This window comes from Maniola hyperantus, chromosome 26 (assembly GCF_902806685.2).
Source record: "Maniola hyperantus chromosome 26, iAphHyp1.2, whole genome shotgun sequence".
Taxonomy (NCBI): domain Eukaryota; kingdom Metazoa; phylum Arthropoda; class Insecta; order Lepidoptera; family Nymphalidae; genus Maniola; species Maniola hyperantus.
In genome coordinates, this window is record NC_048561.1 from 2788241 (window position 1) to 2807985 (window position 19745).

Below are 19745 nucleotides of genomic sequence, written 5' to 3' on the forward strand. Positions count from 1 at the left end.
GATGCCACAAATGGGCCATCCTGTCACAAAGATGTAAAAAAGGGAATCCGTGAGAATGTCTCTAATAAATCCAATCATGTGGAGAAGTGGAATTATTATTTGAAAATAATGGATTCAATTAAATTTGTAAAATCAGATTCCCAGCTGCAGCTTAGTCATGTGAGATGCATCAATGGATTTAAAATATCTTTAAAATCCTTAAAGGATATATGGGGGGTTTTAAACACCAAGGGTTTTAAATATCTTAATCTGCGTCAATTAAATCAAGACAGCTTAGAAAATTTATTTGGAATAATACGCCAACATGGTGCTACAAACAAAAACCCTACATGTTCTCTTTTCACCGCAGCTTTAAAAACTGTTTTAGTATCAGGCTTTACAGCATCTGTTAGTCGTGGATCAAACTGTGAAGAGGACGATAACAAATTTTACTTAAATTTTCAGAAAATTCTAAAGGGAAAAGTAGAGCTTAACCCAGATGTTCCCAATCCCAATACATCTATAGATGAAATAGAAAAAGAAAATATAGAATATCCAATACTATCATTACCGGACATATTTCATGACTATGAATGTGATTTAACATCTTTCGAAGAGCAACCTATAGTATATGTAAGTGGATATGTTGCCGCTAAACTACTACATAAAAACTCATGTGAGACATGTATAAAATGTTTAAAAAATGATAATCCGGTTGATGAAGATGGACTTTATAAATATATTTCACTCAGAGAATGGTGGCAGGACAAACAATCCCTAACATACCCTACAAAAAGTCTATGTGACACAATATTAAAAGCAAAAATTATATTTGAAAATAATATCTCAAAGGATCTGTATAAGAAAAATATTTGTTGTTTATCGAATTTGGAATTCATGGTATACTGTGATATGAATTGGGTTGTTTGTTCTGACCACCGTGAAAAAGTAGTAGAAAAATTATTTAATATTATAAGTAAAATTTTCATAAGAAAACAATGGGGCCAATTCTCTTGTACACAATCTCTAAACTAAACTAAATTAACAGGTCTAAATCTTGTGCTATCCTTTTCCGCAAGCAACATTATGAAAGGGATAGCAATAGATTTAGACGTTCCATTTTAGTTTAGTTTAGAGATTGTGCACAATGGAATTAGCCACAATGTCATATTATAAATAACATGGCTAAAAAAATTGAAGATAATTTTGCAGACTTTTCTAAAAAGGCTCAGCAACAAAGTAAAGATAAATAACACCATCACCATCATCATGATGGTCTCCTCTCAGAGTGAGACGGGGTTTTGCCATAGTCTACCATGCTGGCCATGTGTGGATTGGTAGACTTAACACACCTTTATGATGATAAGAACATTATGGAGAACTCTCAGGCAGGCAAGTTTCCTCACGATGTTTTCCTCCACCATTAAAGCAAGTGATATTTAATTACTTAAAACGCACATAACTCCGATAAGTTAGAGGTGCGTGCCCGGGATTGAAACCCCGACCTCCGATTAGAAGGCGGACGTCCTAACCACTAGGCTATAACAGTTAATTACAAAATAACAGCAGTAAATCATTCCATGCGAGCATGATTTGTATAGTAATTAGATAAGGCTAACTTTAAGTTTCATTGTAATTTTCATTTAAAAAAATCAGTACTATCAATACTTATAGTAAAACTGTATATAATATAATGTTATTTAGGATTAATTTATTGTTGTAGCTAGTATTTCCAGAAATCGTTAATTTTATTATTTAAATACAAAGAAATAAAGCTATACTTATTGCTATGTACAGTTTTTATTTACACGTAAAAATATAACAATAATTTGGGTAGGTGCAGCTGGCGGCCCCAGTAGGAACTATCGATACTACGATGTCGATACTAATTTTATCATTAGGTACAACACTAGTATCGAACAGGATTGAAAACATGTGGTACATCCCTACGTCAGTTTGTGATACATAGTACTCTGTGGTTTGTGACTTTGTGTGGAATGTTGGTAGTCCGTCATCTCTTATAAAGTTGGTATTATTTTACTACGTGAATTTTAGCTATAGTTAATGTTCTAAGTGCCGTCTCTTAAAACGTAGTGATTATATACTCTTTGGAATAGGTAGTGTTTCGCAATGTTTGAATAAGCTTAGTTCATTTTTGTCATATTTTGATTTGACAGAGTTTGAGACAATAGTTTTTAGGATTCTTAGTTGAAGTTTATATATATTATTTAAAAAAGTATTGTACGTACGGCCATAACTACTGAGGCCATACTGAATATAGGATTGTGCAAAGCAATAGTATAACATTAGTTTCACTTTAAAGGGTACTCGGCGGTTTAAAACAGTTAAATTGGCCAGAAATAATGGGGCCGATTCTCTTGTACACAATCTCTAAACTAAATTAACCGGCCTAAATTTAGTGCCATCCTTTTCCACAAGCAACATTATGAAAGGGATAGCCATAGATTTAGACGTGCCATTTTAGTTTAGTTTAGAGATTGTGTACAATGGAATTAGCCACATTGTCGTAATTTATTAGAAACATAATCTATGTGAAGGCTAAAGTTAAAATGGCAGTCAATAATAAATGTACTTGTCGACTTGTTCTATAGTGGGGCAGTTACATCCTTGATGGCTAATTGGTGCATGTAGGCAGCTGTGAAATTAAATATTAAAATAGTATTCGGCATGCTCCTCACCAGGAAGGGCAAGGCTGGTAACTACGTGCCGTAAGTTCAACAGGTTGGTGCAGGCGAACGATGGTCAGAGAACAACACAGGCATGAAAACATGGTCGTTGTGGGTAACTGGACCTTTCATTTTGATAAATGACGTAATGAATCCCACATTCAATTCGCAAGTCGACATAGCTCTGTGAATCTGATAGTCGACGGCGGGAAGCTGAGGAAGAGCGGATCGGTATGTGTATCTGGGAACAAACTCTTCCATGATCTTGATAGGTAAGTTGAGCCAGACTATATCGGTATGGCTGGAATATGGGGCAGCGCTCTATTATCTTAAGCATAGTTTATACGGAGCCAACACTGGCTGCCAATAAGACTGGCAGCCAGTGCTGGCTTGGTATTGGCCTTGCAGCCAGCGCTGGCGAGAATAGAGCGACCGTCTATTTTTCTAGCCAGTGACCTCCGCCCGCATACCCTTCGACCCCCGCGCCAGCGTTGCGGACACGTGTAGACGAGTCTCGCCAGTCACTGGCGAACGTCCGTACGGTGTGTGTTCTTTGTTGTTTTATTTGTAATTTCTGCGACAAAATGCCGAGAAAATTCAACGAAGAGGATACTTTGAAATTCGTACAACTTTATAGAGAGCACGAATGCTTGTGGGATAAGCGTTGCGATGCATACAAAAATAAAGAAATGCGCGCTTCGGCACTAGAACAACTTCGTGTAGGAATGAATATAGAAGAACTGACTCTCGATGAAGTTAAATCAAAAATCAAAAGTATTCGAAATACGTACTACTTGGAACTCGACAAAATCGAAAAATATATATTGGAGGGTCGATATTGAAAGAGTTCTTACTGTCTATAGACTCCGTGAAAAGAAACGTATGAGTTTTACTCTACGGAAGGTAGCCATCTTTATTTTAGTTGTCAGAGTTGGATTTTGGACACGCACGCATTTTGTTGTTGTTCACAATTTTCTCTCGCATTAAATTAATTAAGTATCAGATTATAGCTTAGCTAATTATTATTCTTTGAGATAGGTAGGTAGTTTCTTAATCGTGATATTTAATTCGGTGATTGTGATATAGTTAGAACAGTAATTGTTCGATGCTAATGTACATTGTGTTAAATCGTAACATCTAGTGCCATCCGGTGACTTTGTCTGCAAAGCACTATTAATAATGTTCGCGTAGTTGTTTGACGAATATGGAATACTAATTATTGGTGAATATTAGAGTAATTCGTGAGTTAACGTTTGGCTCAGTGGATAGATTATTATAAGGACATCCGTTAAGGTTATTTCTGCAGACGCTAGTGATTTAGAGTGTAATTGGAGATATACCGGCAGTTGAGATAATGATTAGTTTGAAGTGATAGTTTAGTGTGATAGTAACTTGAAGTTAACTTTGATAGTAGGTACCCGCTTTAGAATCGTATAACCCGGTTGGTAAAGAATCATTGATGACTCTCGTGTAATGTTGAAATGGATTAGACAATGAGTTGCCCATGAGATCGAATAGCTTACATTCTACCTGGTTTCTGTTGTGATCGCTTATTTGGGTGGATAGTAGTCGTGGCGCGTGTGGCGCACGATGCTATGGTGTTCTGTATGCAGATGTGCACAGAGTGGAGAAGGTAGAGCTATTGCGATATTCTGAATTAGTAATGAGAAGTCAATTATAAGATCTGGTTTAGATCGTAAGAGAGTCGATGCAATGATCCTTTTAAGAGCGTTCATGAAGTTGTGATTGATTACCTTGAGATGATTAGATAACGGAGTAGGTCGTGACTTGATTGAGAGGTTGCAATAGCAATTGCGCCCTAATCACACGATGTAGTGTTTAGCTTAGGTTAGCTAGTTTAGAGTGAGGTGAGGGGTCGCTGTGAGGGGTGGTTGGAGGCGACCATAGGTAGGGTTAGGTTAGGGTGATCTGGTTGTGTTACGTTGATGGTTTCCATGTGCGATACGTTACTGAGAACTATTTGTAAAGAACATGGATTAAAGTACCTACCTATTAATTACTAGCTTCTGATGTCGGCTAAAGATGAATAATAATTATCAGCCATCCTCCTGTTCTCCGACATCAGAAGTGGGATACACGATTTATGCCCACATTTTCGAAAATCATTGCAACACTAGCTTTGTTTAAAAAAAAAAAAAAGTTACAAGATTTTTTTTTTTTTTTTTATTTATTTGTGCAAGACATGTTTTCAATTTTAATACCCACACGTGGTCTTTCTTGAAAAGCTTGATTTACTTTTGTGTGTTTTGAATAAAAAGAGAAAGAAAGAAGGATTATTTTGTGTAGAGATGCGCTAAGGAGTGGTGAAAGTGGCCGTGATTTAATGGAGTTAAACTCAAAACTCGAATCATTTATTCAAAATAGTTAGGTTTAGTTAATTTACAATTTTGACTGTCAGTTGTTGGAGTTATGTGGTATGGTGGTGATGGTGAATTGCGTAAGCTTGGAGCTAAGGCTACGAGGGTTCCAAACTACTTGGTTTCCTTACTAAATGGTTATAGCATTGGGAGTGTGATGTCCCAGCACGGTTGTCATCTAATTTAATAGCTAGTGGTCTGATGTTTTCAGCTGCTGAGATTGACTATCTAGCACTCTCAGATCATGATGCTACTTGGGCATTGGCAGTAAGGGTTGAAAAAAAGGGGGTTATCTAAAAGGCGAGGTGGCCATTTAGATAATAAACGGCGAGGTGGCTGTTTTGAAAAAAAGGGAGTTGTCTAAAAGGCGAGGTGGCCATTTAGATGATAAACGGCGAGGTGGCTGTTCCGATGATGGATGGACGGCGGCGTGGCCGTTTCAGCTGAGGGGAGTTAGCTTGGTGTATAGTGTGGTGGGTGTTTGGAACAGGTGATAGGATCAGTAGCGGGGTACTGCTGGAGTTCGGGTTTTATGAGACATAATTATGAGCGGTGAGTCTATTATGGCAAATGGTGCAGTGTGTTTTAGAAGTTGCTACTATGGATAAGTTGGGCTATGCTTTGGTTGTGTCATGCTTGTTTTATTTGTAATGGTTGTGATATGCATGCTTTAGAATATGTGGTTTGTGTGCTTGTGCTGATTGTCAGGATAAACGAGCGGATGTTCTGACGTTTATAAAATGTTTGTGCTTGATACATACTAGCGCCCGAGGACGGTCGCATGTCAGAATGGCCGTATTGGAGGGTCGATATTGAAAGAGTTCTTACTGTCTATAGACTCCGTGAAAAGAAACGTATGAGTTTTACTCTACGGAAGGTAGCCATCTTTATTTTAGTTGTCAGAGTTGGATTTTGGACACGCACGCATTTTGTTGTTGTTCACAATTTTCTCTCGCATTAAATTAATTAAGTATCAGATTATAGCTTAGCTAATTATTATTCTTTGAGATAGGTAGGTAGTTTCTTAATCGTGATATTTAATTCGGTGATTGTGATATAGTTAGAACAGTAATTGTTCGATGCTAATGTACATTGTGTTAAATCGTAACATCTAGTGCCATCCGGTGACTTTGTCTGCAAAGCACTATTAATAATGTTCGCGTAGTTGTTTGACGAATATGGAATACTAATTATTGGTGAATATTAGAGTAATTCGTGAGTTAACGTTTGGCTCAGTGGATAGATTATTATAAGGACATCCGTTAAGGTTATTTCTGCAGACGCTAGTGATTTAGAGTGTAATTGGAGATATACCGGCAGTTGAGATAATGATTAGTTTGAAGTGATAGTTTAGTGTGATAGTAACTTGAAGTTAACTTTGATAGTAGGTACCCGCTTTAGAATCGTATAACCCGGTTGGTAAAGAATCATTGATGACTCTCGTGTAATGTTGAAATGGATTAGACAATGAGTTGCCCATGAGATCGAATAGCTTACATTCTACCTGGTTTCTGTTGTGATCGCTTATTTGGGTGGATAGTAGTCGTGGCGCGTGTGGCGCACGATGCTATGGTGTTCTGTATGCAGATGTGCACAGAGTGGAGAAGGTAGAGCTATTGCGATATTCTGAATTAGTAATGAGAAGTCAATTATAAGATCTGGTTTAGATCGTAAGAGAGTCGATGCAATGATCCTTTTAAGAGCGTTCATGAAGTTGTGATTGATTACCTTGAGATGATTAGATAACGGAGTAGGTCGTGACTTGATTGAGAGGTTGCAATAGCAATTGCGCCCTAATCACACGATGTAGTGTTTAGCTTAGGTTAGCTAGTTTAGAGTGAGGTGAGGGGTCGCTGTGAGGGGTGGTTGGAGGCGACCATAGGTAGGGTTAGGTTAGGGTGATCTGGTTGTGTTACGTTGATGGTTTCCATGTGCGATACGTTACTGAGAACTATTTGTAAAGAACATGGATTAAAGTACCTACCTATTAATTACTAGCTTCTGATGTCGGCTAAAGATGAATAATAATTATCAGCCATCCTCCTGTTCTCCGACATATATATAATATAATAATATATCAATCAACTCTTCTTTTTCAACAGCCTTTGCCGCGTATTCATTATTTTTTCCAAACGTGTGCACACCAGAAGAAAAAATCCGTGAGTGATTGGCCGCGTCTAAACAACAAGGGCCAGGCCAACGCTGGCTTGTCTGCAGACTGGCGCCAGCATTACTGGCTTCGTGTAAACTCTACCATATTCTGGCCAAAGTGATTTATGAGTTTAATATAGTATTGGTTGACAAGAAATCCTATTGCTTGTGAGTTGATAGGGATAGCAACTGCATGATGTGCTGCAGGAGCAGAGAGATTCTGGAAAGCGTCTAATTCTTGCGAACAGACTGCTCCAGGCGGAATAGCGTATTTTGCGAGAATACGAGATTCCCGTTCCTCAACGACCTTACGACCTTGTTTCTGTCGCCAGGTGTCGGTGCGAGAGTTTGGTTTTCTAGATCCACGGCCGCGACTACCACGGAATCCAGTCTTCGGAGCTTCTTTATTGTCCTTGGAGAAGTTCGATGTAGATGGAGCTGGTAGGGCGTCAGTCTCCATTGATGCTGGGGTAGACATCATAAACTTCGAGCAACAGTGAATAACCTAGGTGGTTAGTGCAGCGGGCAAGGCATCCGCGCCAAAAAACCGGAAATGGGGGTTGAAAGGTTGTATGAAAGTCCTATGTTTTGAAGTTAGAGACATGAAAATCGATGTTTAGGTTATAAGCTTTAAATAATAAAAGTCTGCATAAGTCAACTTGGGAAATTCCCCCCTTAAGGGTGGTAAAGTTTTATAGAAAAGTTTCAACTATTGTTATTTTTACTTGAAGTGTGAAACGTAGGTTCTTTCTAGGGGGTAGGTGACAGATAAGAAAGGATCTTACTAAAGTCTCCCGCTAAGGGGGTGAAATGGGGGTTGAAAAGTTTATATGAAAATCCTATGTTTTTGAAGTAAGAGATATGAAAATTGGCATTTAGGTATTCTGGGTTCCGTGCCTTAAGGTGAGACTGAGTGAGTAGGTAAGTGAGGCCTTTTGCAGCGGGAAAATTTCAGATCTCATGAGAAACCAGAAATTTTACGCGGACGAAGTCGCGGGCAACTGCTAGTACGGAATAAACGAAGAGGGTTCTCAATGCCCGCGCTGAAACCTATTCGAGACAGTCGTAAGCCCATTTCGAGGCTCAAGTACAATGATTTGCAAAAATCTTTACAATGGATTCCGTCCATGTTTCATGACTTTTACAGGAATCTTCCATGTGCAGGTGTCCCTGATTTACCTGAGGCCTGCGAGTAATAGATATTTATTAGAATTAGCTGGAAATAAATGATACATTTTTCAATTTTATAACAAAAATTTACTTTTTTTTATTTGTGTCAATTTGTCAACCCCTCCCACAGTCTTATATAATTGCGTAGCGCTACTAAATAACAGATAGTTGATGTGATATATGCCAAATTAATAGCCATATTTTGGGTTTCGGGATATCATAATGCTTTATTATTGTGTTTAAGTTAATTGACCTAAAATAGTATACGTATTGACGTAAATAGCCTTAAAAGCCTTAGGCCCTATTCAGTGCGACGCGGACCGTCCGCACGCGGATGAGGTTTTGCGTCCGTCGCGGATGAATTCGTCGTTCAGTGCGATGCGGATCGTGATCGAGAGTGGTACAGTGTCATGGATAAAACTTTGAGTTTGGTGATTGCGGCCTATTTATTAAACAAAAGAAGAAGAAGACGCCATGGTAGAAGATTTAATGTGCATCCACTGGTTGAAAAAAGACTTGACTTGTTTTCGGACTTGCGGGATGACGAAATGAAATTCTTCAAATATTTCAAGATGTCCATTAGGACATTTGAAGAGTTGCATGCGAAACTAGAGCCATCTTTAATGCGTTGCGATATATACAAGAAACCCATATGTTCGCGGGAGAGATTGGCTGTAACAATTAGGTAAGTAGGTACTTAAATTTAAAGGTTAAATAAATGAAAAAAAAAATTAATTAAAATTTTATAATCAATTTAAAATGTAATCATGTAATTAATTACAATGCAGTGTAATGACCGTGTTGCCAGCTTTCTAAAGACTCGTCCACATCACTCCCTGATAAGTGAGGTAAATCGTTGGTAGCGGTTGATGCAGATGTGCTGGGCGAGTTCATAGCTGGACCTCTAATTTCCATAGCTAGCTCCAGTATTTTAGTTCGAAATAACAATTTTTTATAATTATCGAAATCGTTTATAATAGGTGCTAGGGAATTAAAAAAACTGAAGTCATCGTCTGTAAGAGCCGTAGACGACGCAGAGTTTGTGGTGGAAGTGTCATTCTTTTTTTCTATTATTTTCAATAATTGTGACTCAAAGTCTGTCATACATCTCTTTCTTTTTCTCTGCCACGGTTTTGGTGAAGACAGCACAGGTGTCTGAAATGTTTCTTCTGTTGATGGCAAGTCCGGGGTCGTGGTAATAGGTAAAATACTTTGCGAGCTTTGCGATGACGTTGAAGCAACATTTTGGGAGCTCTGCGACGATGTTGAAGCCATACTTTCATGTGTGGGTTCAAAGTCCTTTGTGTCTTCCAAAAACGTCATTATATCGAAAAAAATATACTTCTTTTTGACACCCCCTGCAGAACCGGACTTTGATGTCTTAAGATTTGCTCTACACTTCATGTATGCATCACGGGCTGTCTTCCATCTTAACTGAACAGCTTTTTCTGTAAATTAAATAATATAAATAATAAAACAACACATGCTACTAACTTTACTTATTTAATACACACTTTTTTTGTTGCAGGTACCTGACTACTGGGTCAAGAATGTCTGATTTGCATTTAAGTTATCGATTGGGGCTATCCACAATTAAATACATTATTGAAGAAGTATGCTCATTAATATGGGAAATTTTGAAAAACGAATGTCTGCCTGAACCTGATCCAAATTTTTGGAATAAAATAGCACTTGGCTTTGAAAGGGACGCCAATTTTCCCAATTGCGTAGGTGCCCTTGACGGAAAGCATACCAGAATCACGTGCCCAAAAGAAAGTGGGTCCGTATTTTTCAACCATAAGCAATTTTATTCTATTATTTTACTTGCAATGTGTGATGCCAATTACTGTTTTACCTATGTAAATGTAGGGGCTTGTGGCAGCGAAGCAGACGCTAATGTGTTCAAGAAAAGTTCGTTATTTCATAGACTTGAACGAGATGATCTAAATTTGCCACCTCCAAAATTATTACCAGGCACATCTATCAACCCACAGCCACATGTCATTGTAGCAGACGCAGCTTTTGGCATTTCCAATACTATACTTCGTCCATATATTTAATTACAGGTTAAGTCGTGCGCGCCGATACATAGAATCGAGTTTTGGTATATTGACAAACAAATTTGCAATATTCCAAAGATCTATCAATGTATCAACATCATTAGCCGGGTCCACACCGGACGATCCATCGATCCCGCGATCCGCGATCCAGGATCGCGGAGCGTGGATCGTGGATCGTGTTATGCCGATCCACTCTTGGAAACTTGCGATCCCAAATATGCGCTCCAAGCGATCCTAAGGCGATCCGTGATTCAGCCAGTCTAACTCTTGTACGATATGGAGTCACACGTACAACGGCGGCGTCTTGCCGTTGCAGCAGTAACTTTTATTTTGCTTAAATGCTTGCGCAAAAAATCACAAAAAAAGAAAACGACGGTTTTGGGTGAAACAAATTTACAAAAATCGCTTGGAATCTGGGACTCAGCTGTACGCAGAGTTAGTGTCAGATAAAGTTGAACACAATTTTGCAAGAATGAATGCTAATCAATTTGAGATATTGTGTTCATTATTAAATAACAAGCTAAGAAAGAGAAAGAAAGAAGGATTATTTTGTGTAGAGATGCGCTAAGGAGTGGTGAAAGTGGCCGTGATTTAATGGAGTTAAACTCAAAACTCGAATCATTTATTCAAAATAGTTAGGTTTAGTTAATTTACAATTTTGACTGTCAGTTGTTGGAGTTATGTGGTATGGTGGTGATGGTGAATTGCGTAAGCTTGGAGCTAAGGCTACGAGGGTTCCAAACTACTTGGTTTCCTTACTAAATGGTTATAGCATTGGGAGTGTGATGTCCCAGCACGGTTGTCATCTAATTTAATAGCTAGTGGTCTGATGTTTTCAGCTGCTGAGATTGACTATCTAGCACTCTCAGATCATGATGCTACTTGGGCATTGGCAGTAAGGGTTGAAAAAAAAGGGGGTTATCTAAAAGGCGAGGTGGCCATTTAGATAATAAACGGCGAGGTGGCTGTTTTGAAAAAAAGGGAGTTGTCTAAAAGGCGAGGTGGCCATTTAGATGATAAACGGCGAGGTGGCTGTTCCGATGATGGATGGACGGCGGCGTGGCCGTTTCAGCTGAGGGGAGTTAGCTTGGTGTATAGTGTGGTGGGTGTTTGGAACAGGTGATAGGATCAGTAGCGGGGTACTGCTGGAGTTCGGGTTTTATGAGACATAATTATGAGCGGTGAGTCTATTATGGCAAATGGTGCAGTGTGTTTTAGAAGTTGCTACTATGGATAAAGTTGGGCTATGCTTTGGTTGTGTCATGCTTGTTTTATTTGTAATGGTTGTGATATGCATGCTTTAGAATATGTGGTTTGTGTGCTTGTGCTGATTGTCAGGATAAACGAGCGGATGTTCTGACGTTTATAAAATGTTTGTGCTTGATACATACTAGCGCCCGAGGACGGTCGCATGTCAGAATGGCCGTATTGGAGGGTCGATATTGAAAGAGTTCTTACTGTCTATAGACTCCGTGAAAAGAAACGTATGAGTTTTACTCTACGGAAGGTAGCCATCTTTATTTTAGTTGTCAGAGTTGGATTTTGGACACGCACGCATTTTGTTGTTGTTCACAATTTTCTCTCGCATTAAATTAATTAAGTATCAGATTATAGCTTAGCTAATTATTATTCTTTGAGATAGGTAGGTAGTTTCTTAATCGTGATATTTAATTCGGTGATTGTGATATAGTTAGAACAGTAATTGTTCGATGCTAATGTACATTGTGTTAAATCGTAACATCTAGTGCCATCCGGTGACTTTGTCTGCAAAGCACTATTAATAATGTTCGCGTAGTTGTTTGACGAATATGGAATACTAATTATTGGTGAATATTAGAGTAATTCGTGAGTTAACGTTTGGCTCAGTGGATAGATTATTATAAGGACATCCGTTAAGGTTATTTCTGCAGACGCTAGTGATTTAGAGTGTAATTGGAGATATACCGGCAGTTGAGATAATGATTAGTTTGAAGTGATAGTTTAGTGTGATAGTAACTTGAAGTTAACTTTGATAGTAGGTACCCGCTTTAGAATCGTATAACCCGGTTGGTAAAGAATCATTGATGACTCTCGTGTAATGTTGAAATGGATTAGACAATGAGTTGCCCATGAGATCGAATAGCTTACATTCTACCTGGTTTCTGTTGTGATCGCTTATTTGGGTGGATAGTAGTCGTGGCGCGTGTGGCGCACGATGCTATGGTGTTCTGTATGCAGATGTGCACAGAGTGGAGAAGGTAGAGCTATTGCGATATTCTGAATTAGTAATGAGAAGTCAATTATAAGATCTGGTTTAGATCGTAAGAGAGTCGATGCAATGATCCTTTTAAGAGCGTTCATGAAGTTGTGATTGATTACCTTGAGATGATTAGATAACGGAGTAGGTCGTGACTTGATTGAGAGGTTGCAATAGCAATTGCGCCCTAATCACACGATGTAGTGTTTAGCTTAGGTTAGCTAGTTTAGAGTGAGGTGAGGGGTCGCTGTGAGGGGTGGTTGGAGGCGACCATAGGTAGGGTTAGGTTAGGGTGATCTGGTTGTGTTACGTTGATGGTTTCCATGTGCGATACGTTACTGAGAACTATTTGTAAAGAACATGGATTAAAGTACCTACCTATTAATTACTAGCTTCTGATGTCGGCTAAAGATGAATAATAATTATCAGCCATCCTCCTGTTCTCCGACATATATATAATATAATAATATATCAATCAACTCTTCTTTTTCAACAGCCTTTGCCGCGTATTCATTATTTTTTCCAAACGTGTGCACACCAGAAGAAAAAATCCGTGAGTGATTGGCCGCGTCTAAACAACAAGGGCCAGGCCAACGCTGGCTTGTCTGCAGACTGGCGCCAGCATTACTGGCTTCGTGTAAACTCTACCATATTCTGGCCAAAGTGATTTATGAGTTTAATATAGTATTGGTTGACAAGAAATCCTATTGCTTGTGAGTTGATAGGGATAGCAACTGCATGATGTGCTGCAGGAGCAGAGAGATTCTGGAAAGCGTCTAATTCTTGCGAACAGACTGCTCCAGGCGGAATAGCGTATTTTGCGAGAATACGAGATTCCCGTTCCTCAACGACCTTACGACCTTGTTTCTGTCGCCAGGTGTCGGTGCGAGAGTTTGGTTTTCTAGATCCACGGCCGCGACTACCACGGAATCCAGTCTTCGGAGCTTCTTTATTGTCCTTGGAGAAGTTCGATGTAGATGGAGCTGGTAGGGCGTCAGTCTCCATTGATGCTGGGGTAGACATCATAAACTTCGAGCAACAGTGAATAACCTAGGTGGTTAGTGCAGCGGGCAAGGCATCCGCGCCAAAAAACCGGAAATGGGGGTTGAAAGGTTGTATGAAAGTCCTATGTTTTTGAAGTTAGAGACATGAAAATCGATGTTTAGGTTATAAGCTTTAAATAATAAAAGTCTGCATAAGTCAACTTGGGAAATTCCCCCCTTAAGGGTGGTAAAGTTTTATAGAAAAGTTTCAACTATTGTTATTTTTACTTGAAGTGTGAAACGTAGGTTCTTTCTAGGGGGTAGGTGACAGATAAGAAAGGATCTTACTAAAGTCTCCCGCTAAGGGGGTGAAATGGGGGTTGAAAAGTTTATATGAAAATCCTATGTTTTTGAAGTAAGAGATATGAAAATTGGCATTTAGGTATTCTGGGTTCCGTGCCTTAAGGTGAGACTGAGTGAGTAGGTAAGTGAGGCCTTTTGCAGCGGGAAAATTTCAGATCTCATGAGAAACCAGAAATTTTACGCGGACGAAGTCGCGGGCAACTGCTAGTACGGAATAAACGAAGAGGGTTCTCAATGCCCGCGCTGAAACCTATTCGAGACAGTCGTAAGCCCATTTCGAGGCTCAAGTACAATGATTTGCAAAAATCTTTACAATGGATTCCGTCCATGTTTCATGACTTTTACAGGAATCTTCCATGTGCAGGTGTCCCTGATTACCTGAGGCCTGCGAGTAATAGATATTTATTAGAATTAGCTGGAAATAAATGATACATTTTTCAATTTTATAACAAAAATTTACTTTTTTTTATTTGTGTCAATTTGTCAACCCCTCCCACAGTCTTATATAATTGCGTAGCGCTACTAAATAACAGATAGTTGATGTGATATATGCCAAATTAATAGCCATATTTTGGGTTTCGGGATATCATAATGCTTTATTATTGTGTTTAAGTTAATTGACCTAAAATAGTATACGTATTGACGTAAATAGCCTTAAAAGCCTTAGGCCCTATTCAGTGCGACGCGGACCGTCCGCACGCGGATGAGGTTTTGCGTCCGTCGCGGATGAATTCGTCGTTCAGTGCGATGCGGATCGTGATCGAGAGTGGTACAGTGTCATGGATAAAACTTTGAGTTTGGTGATTGCGGCCTATTTATTAAACAAAAGAAGAAGAAGACGCCATGGTAGAAGATTTAATGTGCATCCACTGGTTGAAAAAAGACTTGACTTGTTTTCGGACTTGCGGGATGACGAAATGAAATTCTTCAAATATTTCAAGATGTCCATTAGGACATTTGAAGAGTTGCATGCGAAACTAGAGCCATCTTTAATGCGTTGCGATATATACAAGAAACCCATATGTTCGCGGGAGAGATTGGCTGTAACAATTAGGTAAGTAGGTACTTAAATTTAAAGGTTAAATAAATGAAAAAAAAAAATTAATTAAAATTTTATAATCAATTTAAAATGTAATCATGTAATTAATTACAATGCAGTGTAATGACCGTGTTGCCAGCTTTCTAAAGACTCGTCCACATCACTCCCTGATAAGTGAGGTAAATCGTTGGTAGCGGTTGATGCAGATGTGCTGGGCGAGTTCATAGCTGGACCTCTAATTTCCATAGCTAGCTCCAGTATTTTAGTTCGAAATAACAATTTTTTATAATTATCGAAATCGTTTATAATAGGTGCTAGGGAATTAAAAAAACTGAAGTCATCGTCTGTAAGAGCCGTAGACGACGCAGAGTTTGTGGTGGAAGTGTCATTCTTTTTTTCTATTATTTTCAATAATTGTGACTCAAAGTCTGTCATACATCTCTTTCTTTTTCTCTGCCACGGTTTTGGTGAAGACAGCACAGGTGTCTGAAATGTTTCTTCTGTTGATGGCAAGTCCGGGGTCGTGGTAATAGGTAAAATACTTTGCGAGCTTTGCGATGACGTTGAAGCAACATTTTGGGAGCTCTGCGACGATGTTGAAGCCATACTTTCATGTGTGGGTTCAAAGTCCTTTGTGTCTTCCAAAAACGTCATTATATCGAAAAAAATATACTTCTTTTTGACACCCCCTGCAGAACCGGACTTTGATGTCTTAAGATTTGCTCTACACTTCATGTATGCATCACGGGCTGTCTTCCATCTTAACTGAACAGCTTTTTCTGTAAATTAAATAATATAAATAATAAAACAACACATGCTACTAACTTTACTTATTTAATACACACTTTTTTTTGTTGCAGGTACCTGACTACTGGGTCAAGAATGTCTGATTTGCATTTAAGTTATCGATTGGGGCTATCCACAATTAAATACATTATTGAAGAAGTATGCTCATTAATATGGGAAATTTTGAAAAACGAATGTCTGCCTGAACCTGATCCAAATTTTTGGAATAAAATAGCACTTGGCTTTGAAAGGGACGCCAATTTTCCCAATTGCGTAGGTGCCCTTGACGGAAAGCATACCAGAATCACGTGCCCAAAAGAAAGTGGGTCCGTATTTTTCAACCATAAGCAATTTTATTCTATTATTTTACTTGCAATGTGTGATGCCAATTACTGTTTTACCTATGTAAATGTAGGGGCTTGTGGCAGCGAAGCAGACGCTAATGTGTTCAAGAAAAGTTCGTTATTTCATAGACTTGAACGAGATGATCTAAATTTGCCACCTCCAAAATTATTACCAGGCACATCTATCAACCCACAGCCACATGTCATTGTAGCAGACGCAGCTTTTGGCATTTCCAATACTATACTTCGTCCATATATTTAATTACAGGTTAAGTCGTGCGCGCCGATACATAGAATCGAGTTTTGGTATATTGACAAACAAATTTGCAATATTCCAAAGATCTATCAATGTATCAACATCATTAGCCGGGTCCACACCGGACGATCCATCGATCCCGCGATCCGCGATCCAGGATCGCGGAGCGTGGATCGTGGATCGTGTTATGCCGATCCACTCTTGGAAACTTGCGATCCCAAATATGCGCTCCAAGCGATCCTAAGGCGATCCGTGATTCAGCCAGTCTAACTCTTGTACGATATGGAGTCACACGTACAACGGCGGCGTCTTGCCGTTGCAGCAGTAACTTTTATTTTGCTTAAATGCTTGCGCAAAAAATCACAAAAAAGAAAACGACGGTTTTGGGTGAAACAAATTTACAAAAATCGCTTGGAATCTGGGACTCAGCTGTACGCAGAGTTAGTGTCAGATAAAGTTGAACACAATTTTGCAAGAATGAATGCTAATCAATTTGAGATATTGTGTTCATTATTAAATAACAAGCTAAGAAAGAATGATACAAATTATAGAGATGCCATTACTGTGAAGGAAAGATTATTACTAACATTGAGATTTTTAGCAACTGGAGATTCGTACGTCAGTTTGCAGTATCTGTTCCGCATTTCCAAACAGTCTATATCGATAATTATTCCTGAAGTTTGTGAAGCCATCATTGACCTGTTAAATGATTATGTAAAGGTAAGTAAAACCATACTTTATTACTCAATAAAAAAGTAGTGTATTACAATCATAATTTAAAGAAGTAACATGTTTACAATTATTAATTATTTTTTGAAAACATGATATAGGTAGGTACTTATTTAATTCGGTGGTGACTGTGGAAGTGAATAATCCTGAGGTTTCAGAAACTGGGACTGCGATGAATTGGAGGCTAGATGAGCAGACGGTGATGTCTGTGGAATTGGAGCTGGATAATTTTGAGGTTGTAGAGACTGGGACTGTGATGAAGTGGATGCTATTGGTGTGCCAGGGTATGAATTAGTGTAATATCCATAATTGCTATCCCCATATCTTCCTGTGTCAGCTTGAAAAATAACTTGGCATATAGCATTTTTGACATTAACTAATGTTACTGCATCATATTTCCGCAATTCAGTAGATATATACTGCCCGAAAGCAATGTAAGAATCAGTTTCCGGTTGTGGTGGCTGAGCACATTGTTGCAGAAGTTGGAAAGCCTCTGAAAGAGTTTCATCTGATATGTCATCTGCATTATTAGAAGTAGTTTTCTTTCTTTTTTTTGTTCTTTTATTTGTTGTTTGGACACTGGATTGTGCATTCTGATCATTCTGCTCTCTACTCTGATCTGTGTGGTGGTTGGCTCTCTCCGGTTGTGTGTCACTAGTAATGTTACTGTTCTCGTTTTCGCTCACTGTAGTATTAACTTCAAGTTCCCCATCAGTCGTATCAGATTCTACCTGTAACAACAATTATTATTACTATTTACTGCTTATTCTTATTTTCAGCTTTATATTATAATTAAGATCTCCTTTATTTTCAGGTGCCGTCAACTAAAGAAGAATGGCGTACAGTTTCTCAGCAATTCGAGAATAAGTGGAATTTCCCACACGTGATAGGAGCGATGGACGGCAAACACGTCGCTATACAATCGCCTTTTAATAGTGGCAACGACTTTGATAATTACAAATTATTTCCTAGTATTGTTCTTTTTGCATTAGTAGATGCAAATTATAGGTTCCTGTATGTGAATGTTGGGACTAAAGGCAGAATATCAGATGGAGGCGTGTTCAAAAGCACAAATTTATATAAAAAACTTGAAAAAAAAGAGCTAAATATTCCTCCACCGGAGATATTGCAAGTTCCCTATAAAATTGAGGTACCCTATTATATACTAGGTGATAAAGCTTTTCAGCTTAATGATTATACTATGAAACCATACGATGGTACACGGGAAAGGGGTTCTTGTGAAAGAATTTTCAACTACCGACTGTCAAGAGCACGTAGAGTAGTTGAAAACGCGTTTGGAGTACTTAGTTCTGTCTACAGAGTCCTGCGTAAACCTATGCTTTTGGAACCAGAAACTGCGACTAAAGTCGTGCTGGCAACGGTTCATCTATATAACTACTTACGCAGTAATCCTAACTTTATATCGCCAGGAACGTTTGATACAGTACAGGAGAATGGAGATGTAATACCTGGAAGCTGGCGAAATGAACCGCCATCACAATCGCTACAACCGATGGCCGTCGTACCAAGAAGAGCAACAGAAAATGCCACTACAATACGGTCCCACTTAGCAAGACACTTTGTTACAAACCATACAATAGTTTGGCAAAATGAATATCAGTAAACTAATAGCTCACAATATGTTCCAATGTATCGCGTGTGGTTCCGGGTTCATTTTTATCCGCCATAAAGTCGAAGTCATCATACGCAAACCACTTTGATTTATATGTATCTTGAGCACCTGAAATAAACAAGTTACTCATTAAAATAACCACGTGTATTTCTAACAGCTTAAATGTAAAAAGCGAAATCACGTGAAATCCACAGTAAATATTATGATGTAATTACTTATAATAAAATATATAATTTTAATACCTACAGATAAAAAGTAGCTTTGTTTTCTTACCGGATCCAGTTATACGGCTTTGCTTCTCTCTGTGTTTCTCCCTTCTGTAGCCTCCCGCCAGAGATCGCATTTTTTTCTTTAGGTTCTCGATCGACTTATTCCCCATTTCACGAGAAATCTGACACCAAGCATCATCTCTAACACCTCTATTGGTGTAATTAGAATCTTTGGGATCCCATAAACATTTAAATTCTTTATAAAGCGATATCAAACGGCGACTTTCTGAGATGTCCATGGCGAGGTGGATCGCGCGAACCAACACAACCGTCCACACCGCGCGCATCACGCAACTGAGGCACCTTTGAGGCTGGCACAAAAACCGACCGCACACGGATCGCGCGAGGTAGGGAGCGCGCGCTCCAATACGTGCGCATGGATCGCGCGCGGCACGTCCACACCGCCTGCATCTTTGGATCGCGCTGCTGCCGCGCGCGATCGGAGCGCGATGGATCGTCCGGTGTGGACCCGGCTATTTGCACAAATTTTAATCAAAGCGTGCTGCATTTTACACAATTTCATTAGAGTACGCGATGGTTATACGGAAGAAGACGCTATGATTGTAGCTGGATTTACAGATTACAATGCTCGCATTAATGACAGTACACGATCGGGCAATACAATAAGAGATAATTTTGCAAATTACTTTGTCTCAAATGAAGGATCTGTACCTTGGCAAAA

At 39.0% G+C, this 19745-nt stretch overlaps 2 protein-coding genes across 3 annotated transcripts; one reads left to right on the plus strand and one right to left on the minus strand.

Annotated features, from left to right (window-relative positions):
• The first annotated feature begins 16540 nt into the window (after positions 1 to 16540).
• Positions 16541 to 18806, plus strand: LOC138404173 (uncharacterized). 2 transcript variants are annotated; one of them, XR_011238212.1, is made up of 3 exons: positions 17013 to 17152; positions 17320 to 17445; positions 17976 to 18116. XR_011238212.1 is itself a non-coding variant. In XM_069507549.1 (2 exons), the coding sequence occupies exons 1-2, from the start codon at positions 16715 to 16717 to the stop codon at positions 18783 to 18785; spliced, it is 1248 nt and encodes a 415-aa protein (XP_069363650.1). In that variant the 5' UTR covers positions 16541 to 16714; the 3' UTR covers positions 18786 to 18806. The 2 variants fall into 2 exon arrangements, 1 of the variants encoding a protein (XP_069363650.1); XM_069507549.1 differs by lacking the exon at positions 17320 to 17445 and having other exon boundaries at positions 16541 to 17152; positions 17976 to 18806.
• Positions 17194 to 19350, minus strand: LOC138404182 (uncharacterized). The gene is made up of 3 exons (XM_069507579.1): positions 19068 to 19350; positions 18799 to 18902; positions 17194 to 17892 (listed from the first exon to the last, which is right to left on the minus strand). The coding sequence occupies exons 1-3, from the start codon at positions 19348 to 19350 to the stop codon at positions 17275 to 17277; spliced, it is 1005 nt and encodes a 334-aa protein (XP_069363680.1). The 3' UTR covers positions 17194 to 17274.
• Between the last annotated feature and the right edge of the window lie 395 nt (positions 19351 to 19745).

Coding starts and splice junctions, on each gene's coding strand:
- LOC138404182 (XM_069507579.1), bottom strand. CDS start 19,350: ATGCGCGCGGTGTGGACGGTTGTGTTGGTTCGCGCGATCCACCTCGCC. Junction 18,903..19,067: donor AAGCCGTATAACTGGATCCG/GTAAGAAAACAA, acceptor TGTTTATTTCAG/GTGCTCAAGATACATATAAA. Junction 17,893..18,798: donor GCGATACATTGGAACATATT/GTGAGCTATTAG, acceptor TTGTTGTTACAG/GTAGAATCTGATACGACTGA.
- LOC138404173 (XM_069507549.1), top strand. CDS start 16,715: ATGGAGTCACACGTACAACGGCGGCGTCTTGCCGTTGCAGCAGTAACT. Junction 17,153..17,975: donor TGTTAAATGATTATGTAAAG/GTAAGTAAAACC, acceptor CTTTATTTTCAG/GTGCCGTCAACTAAAGAAGA.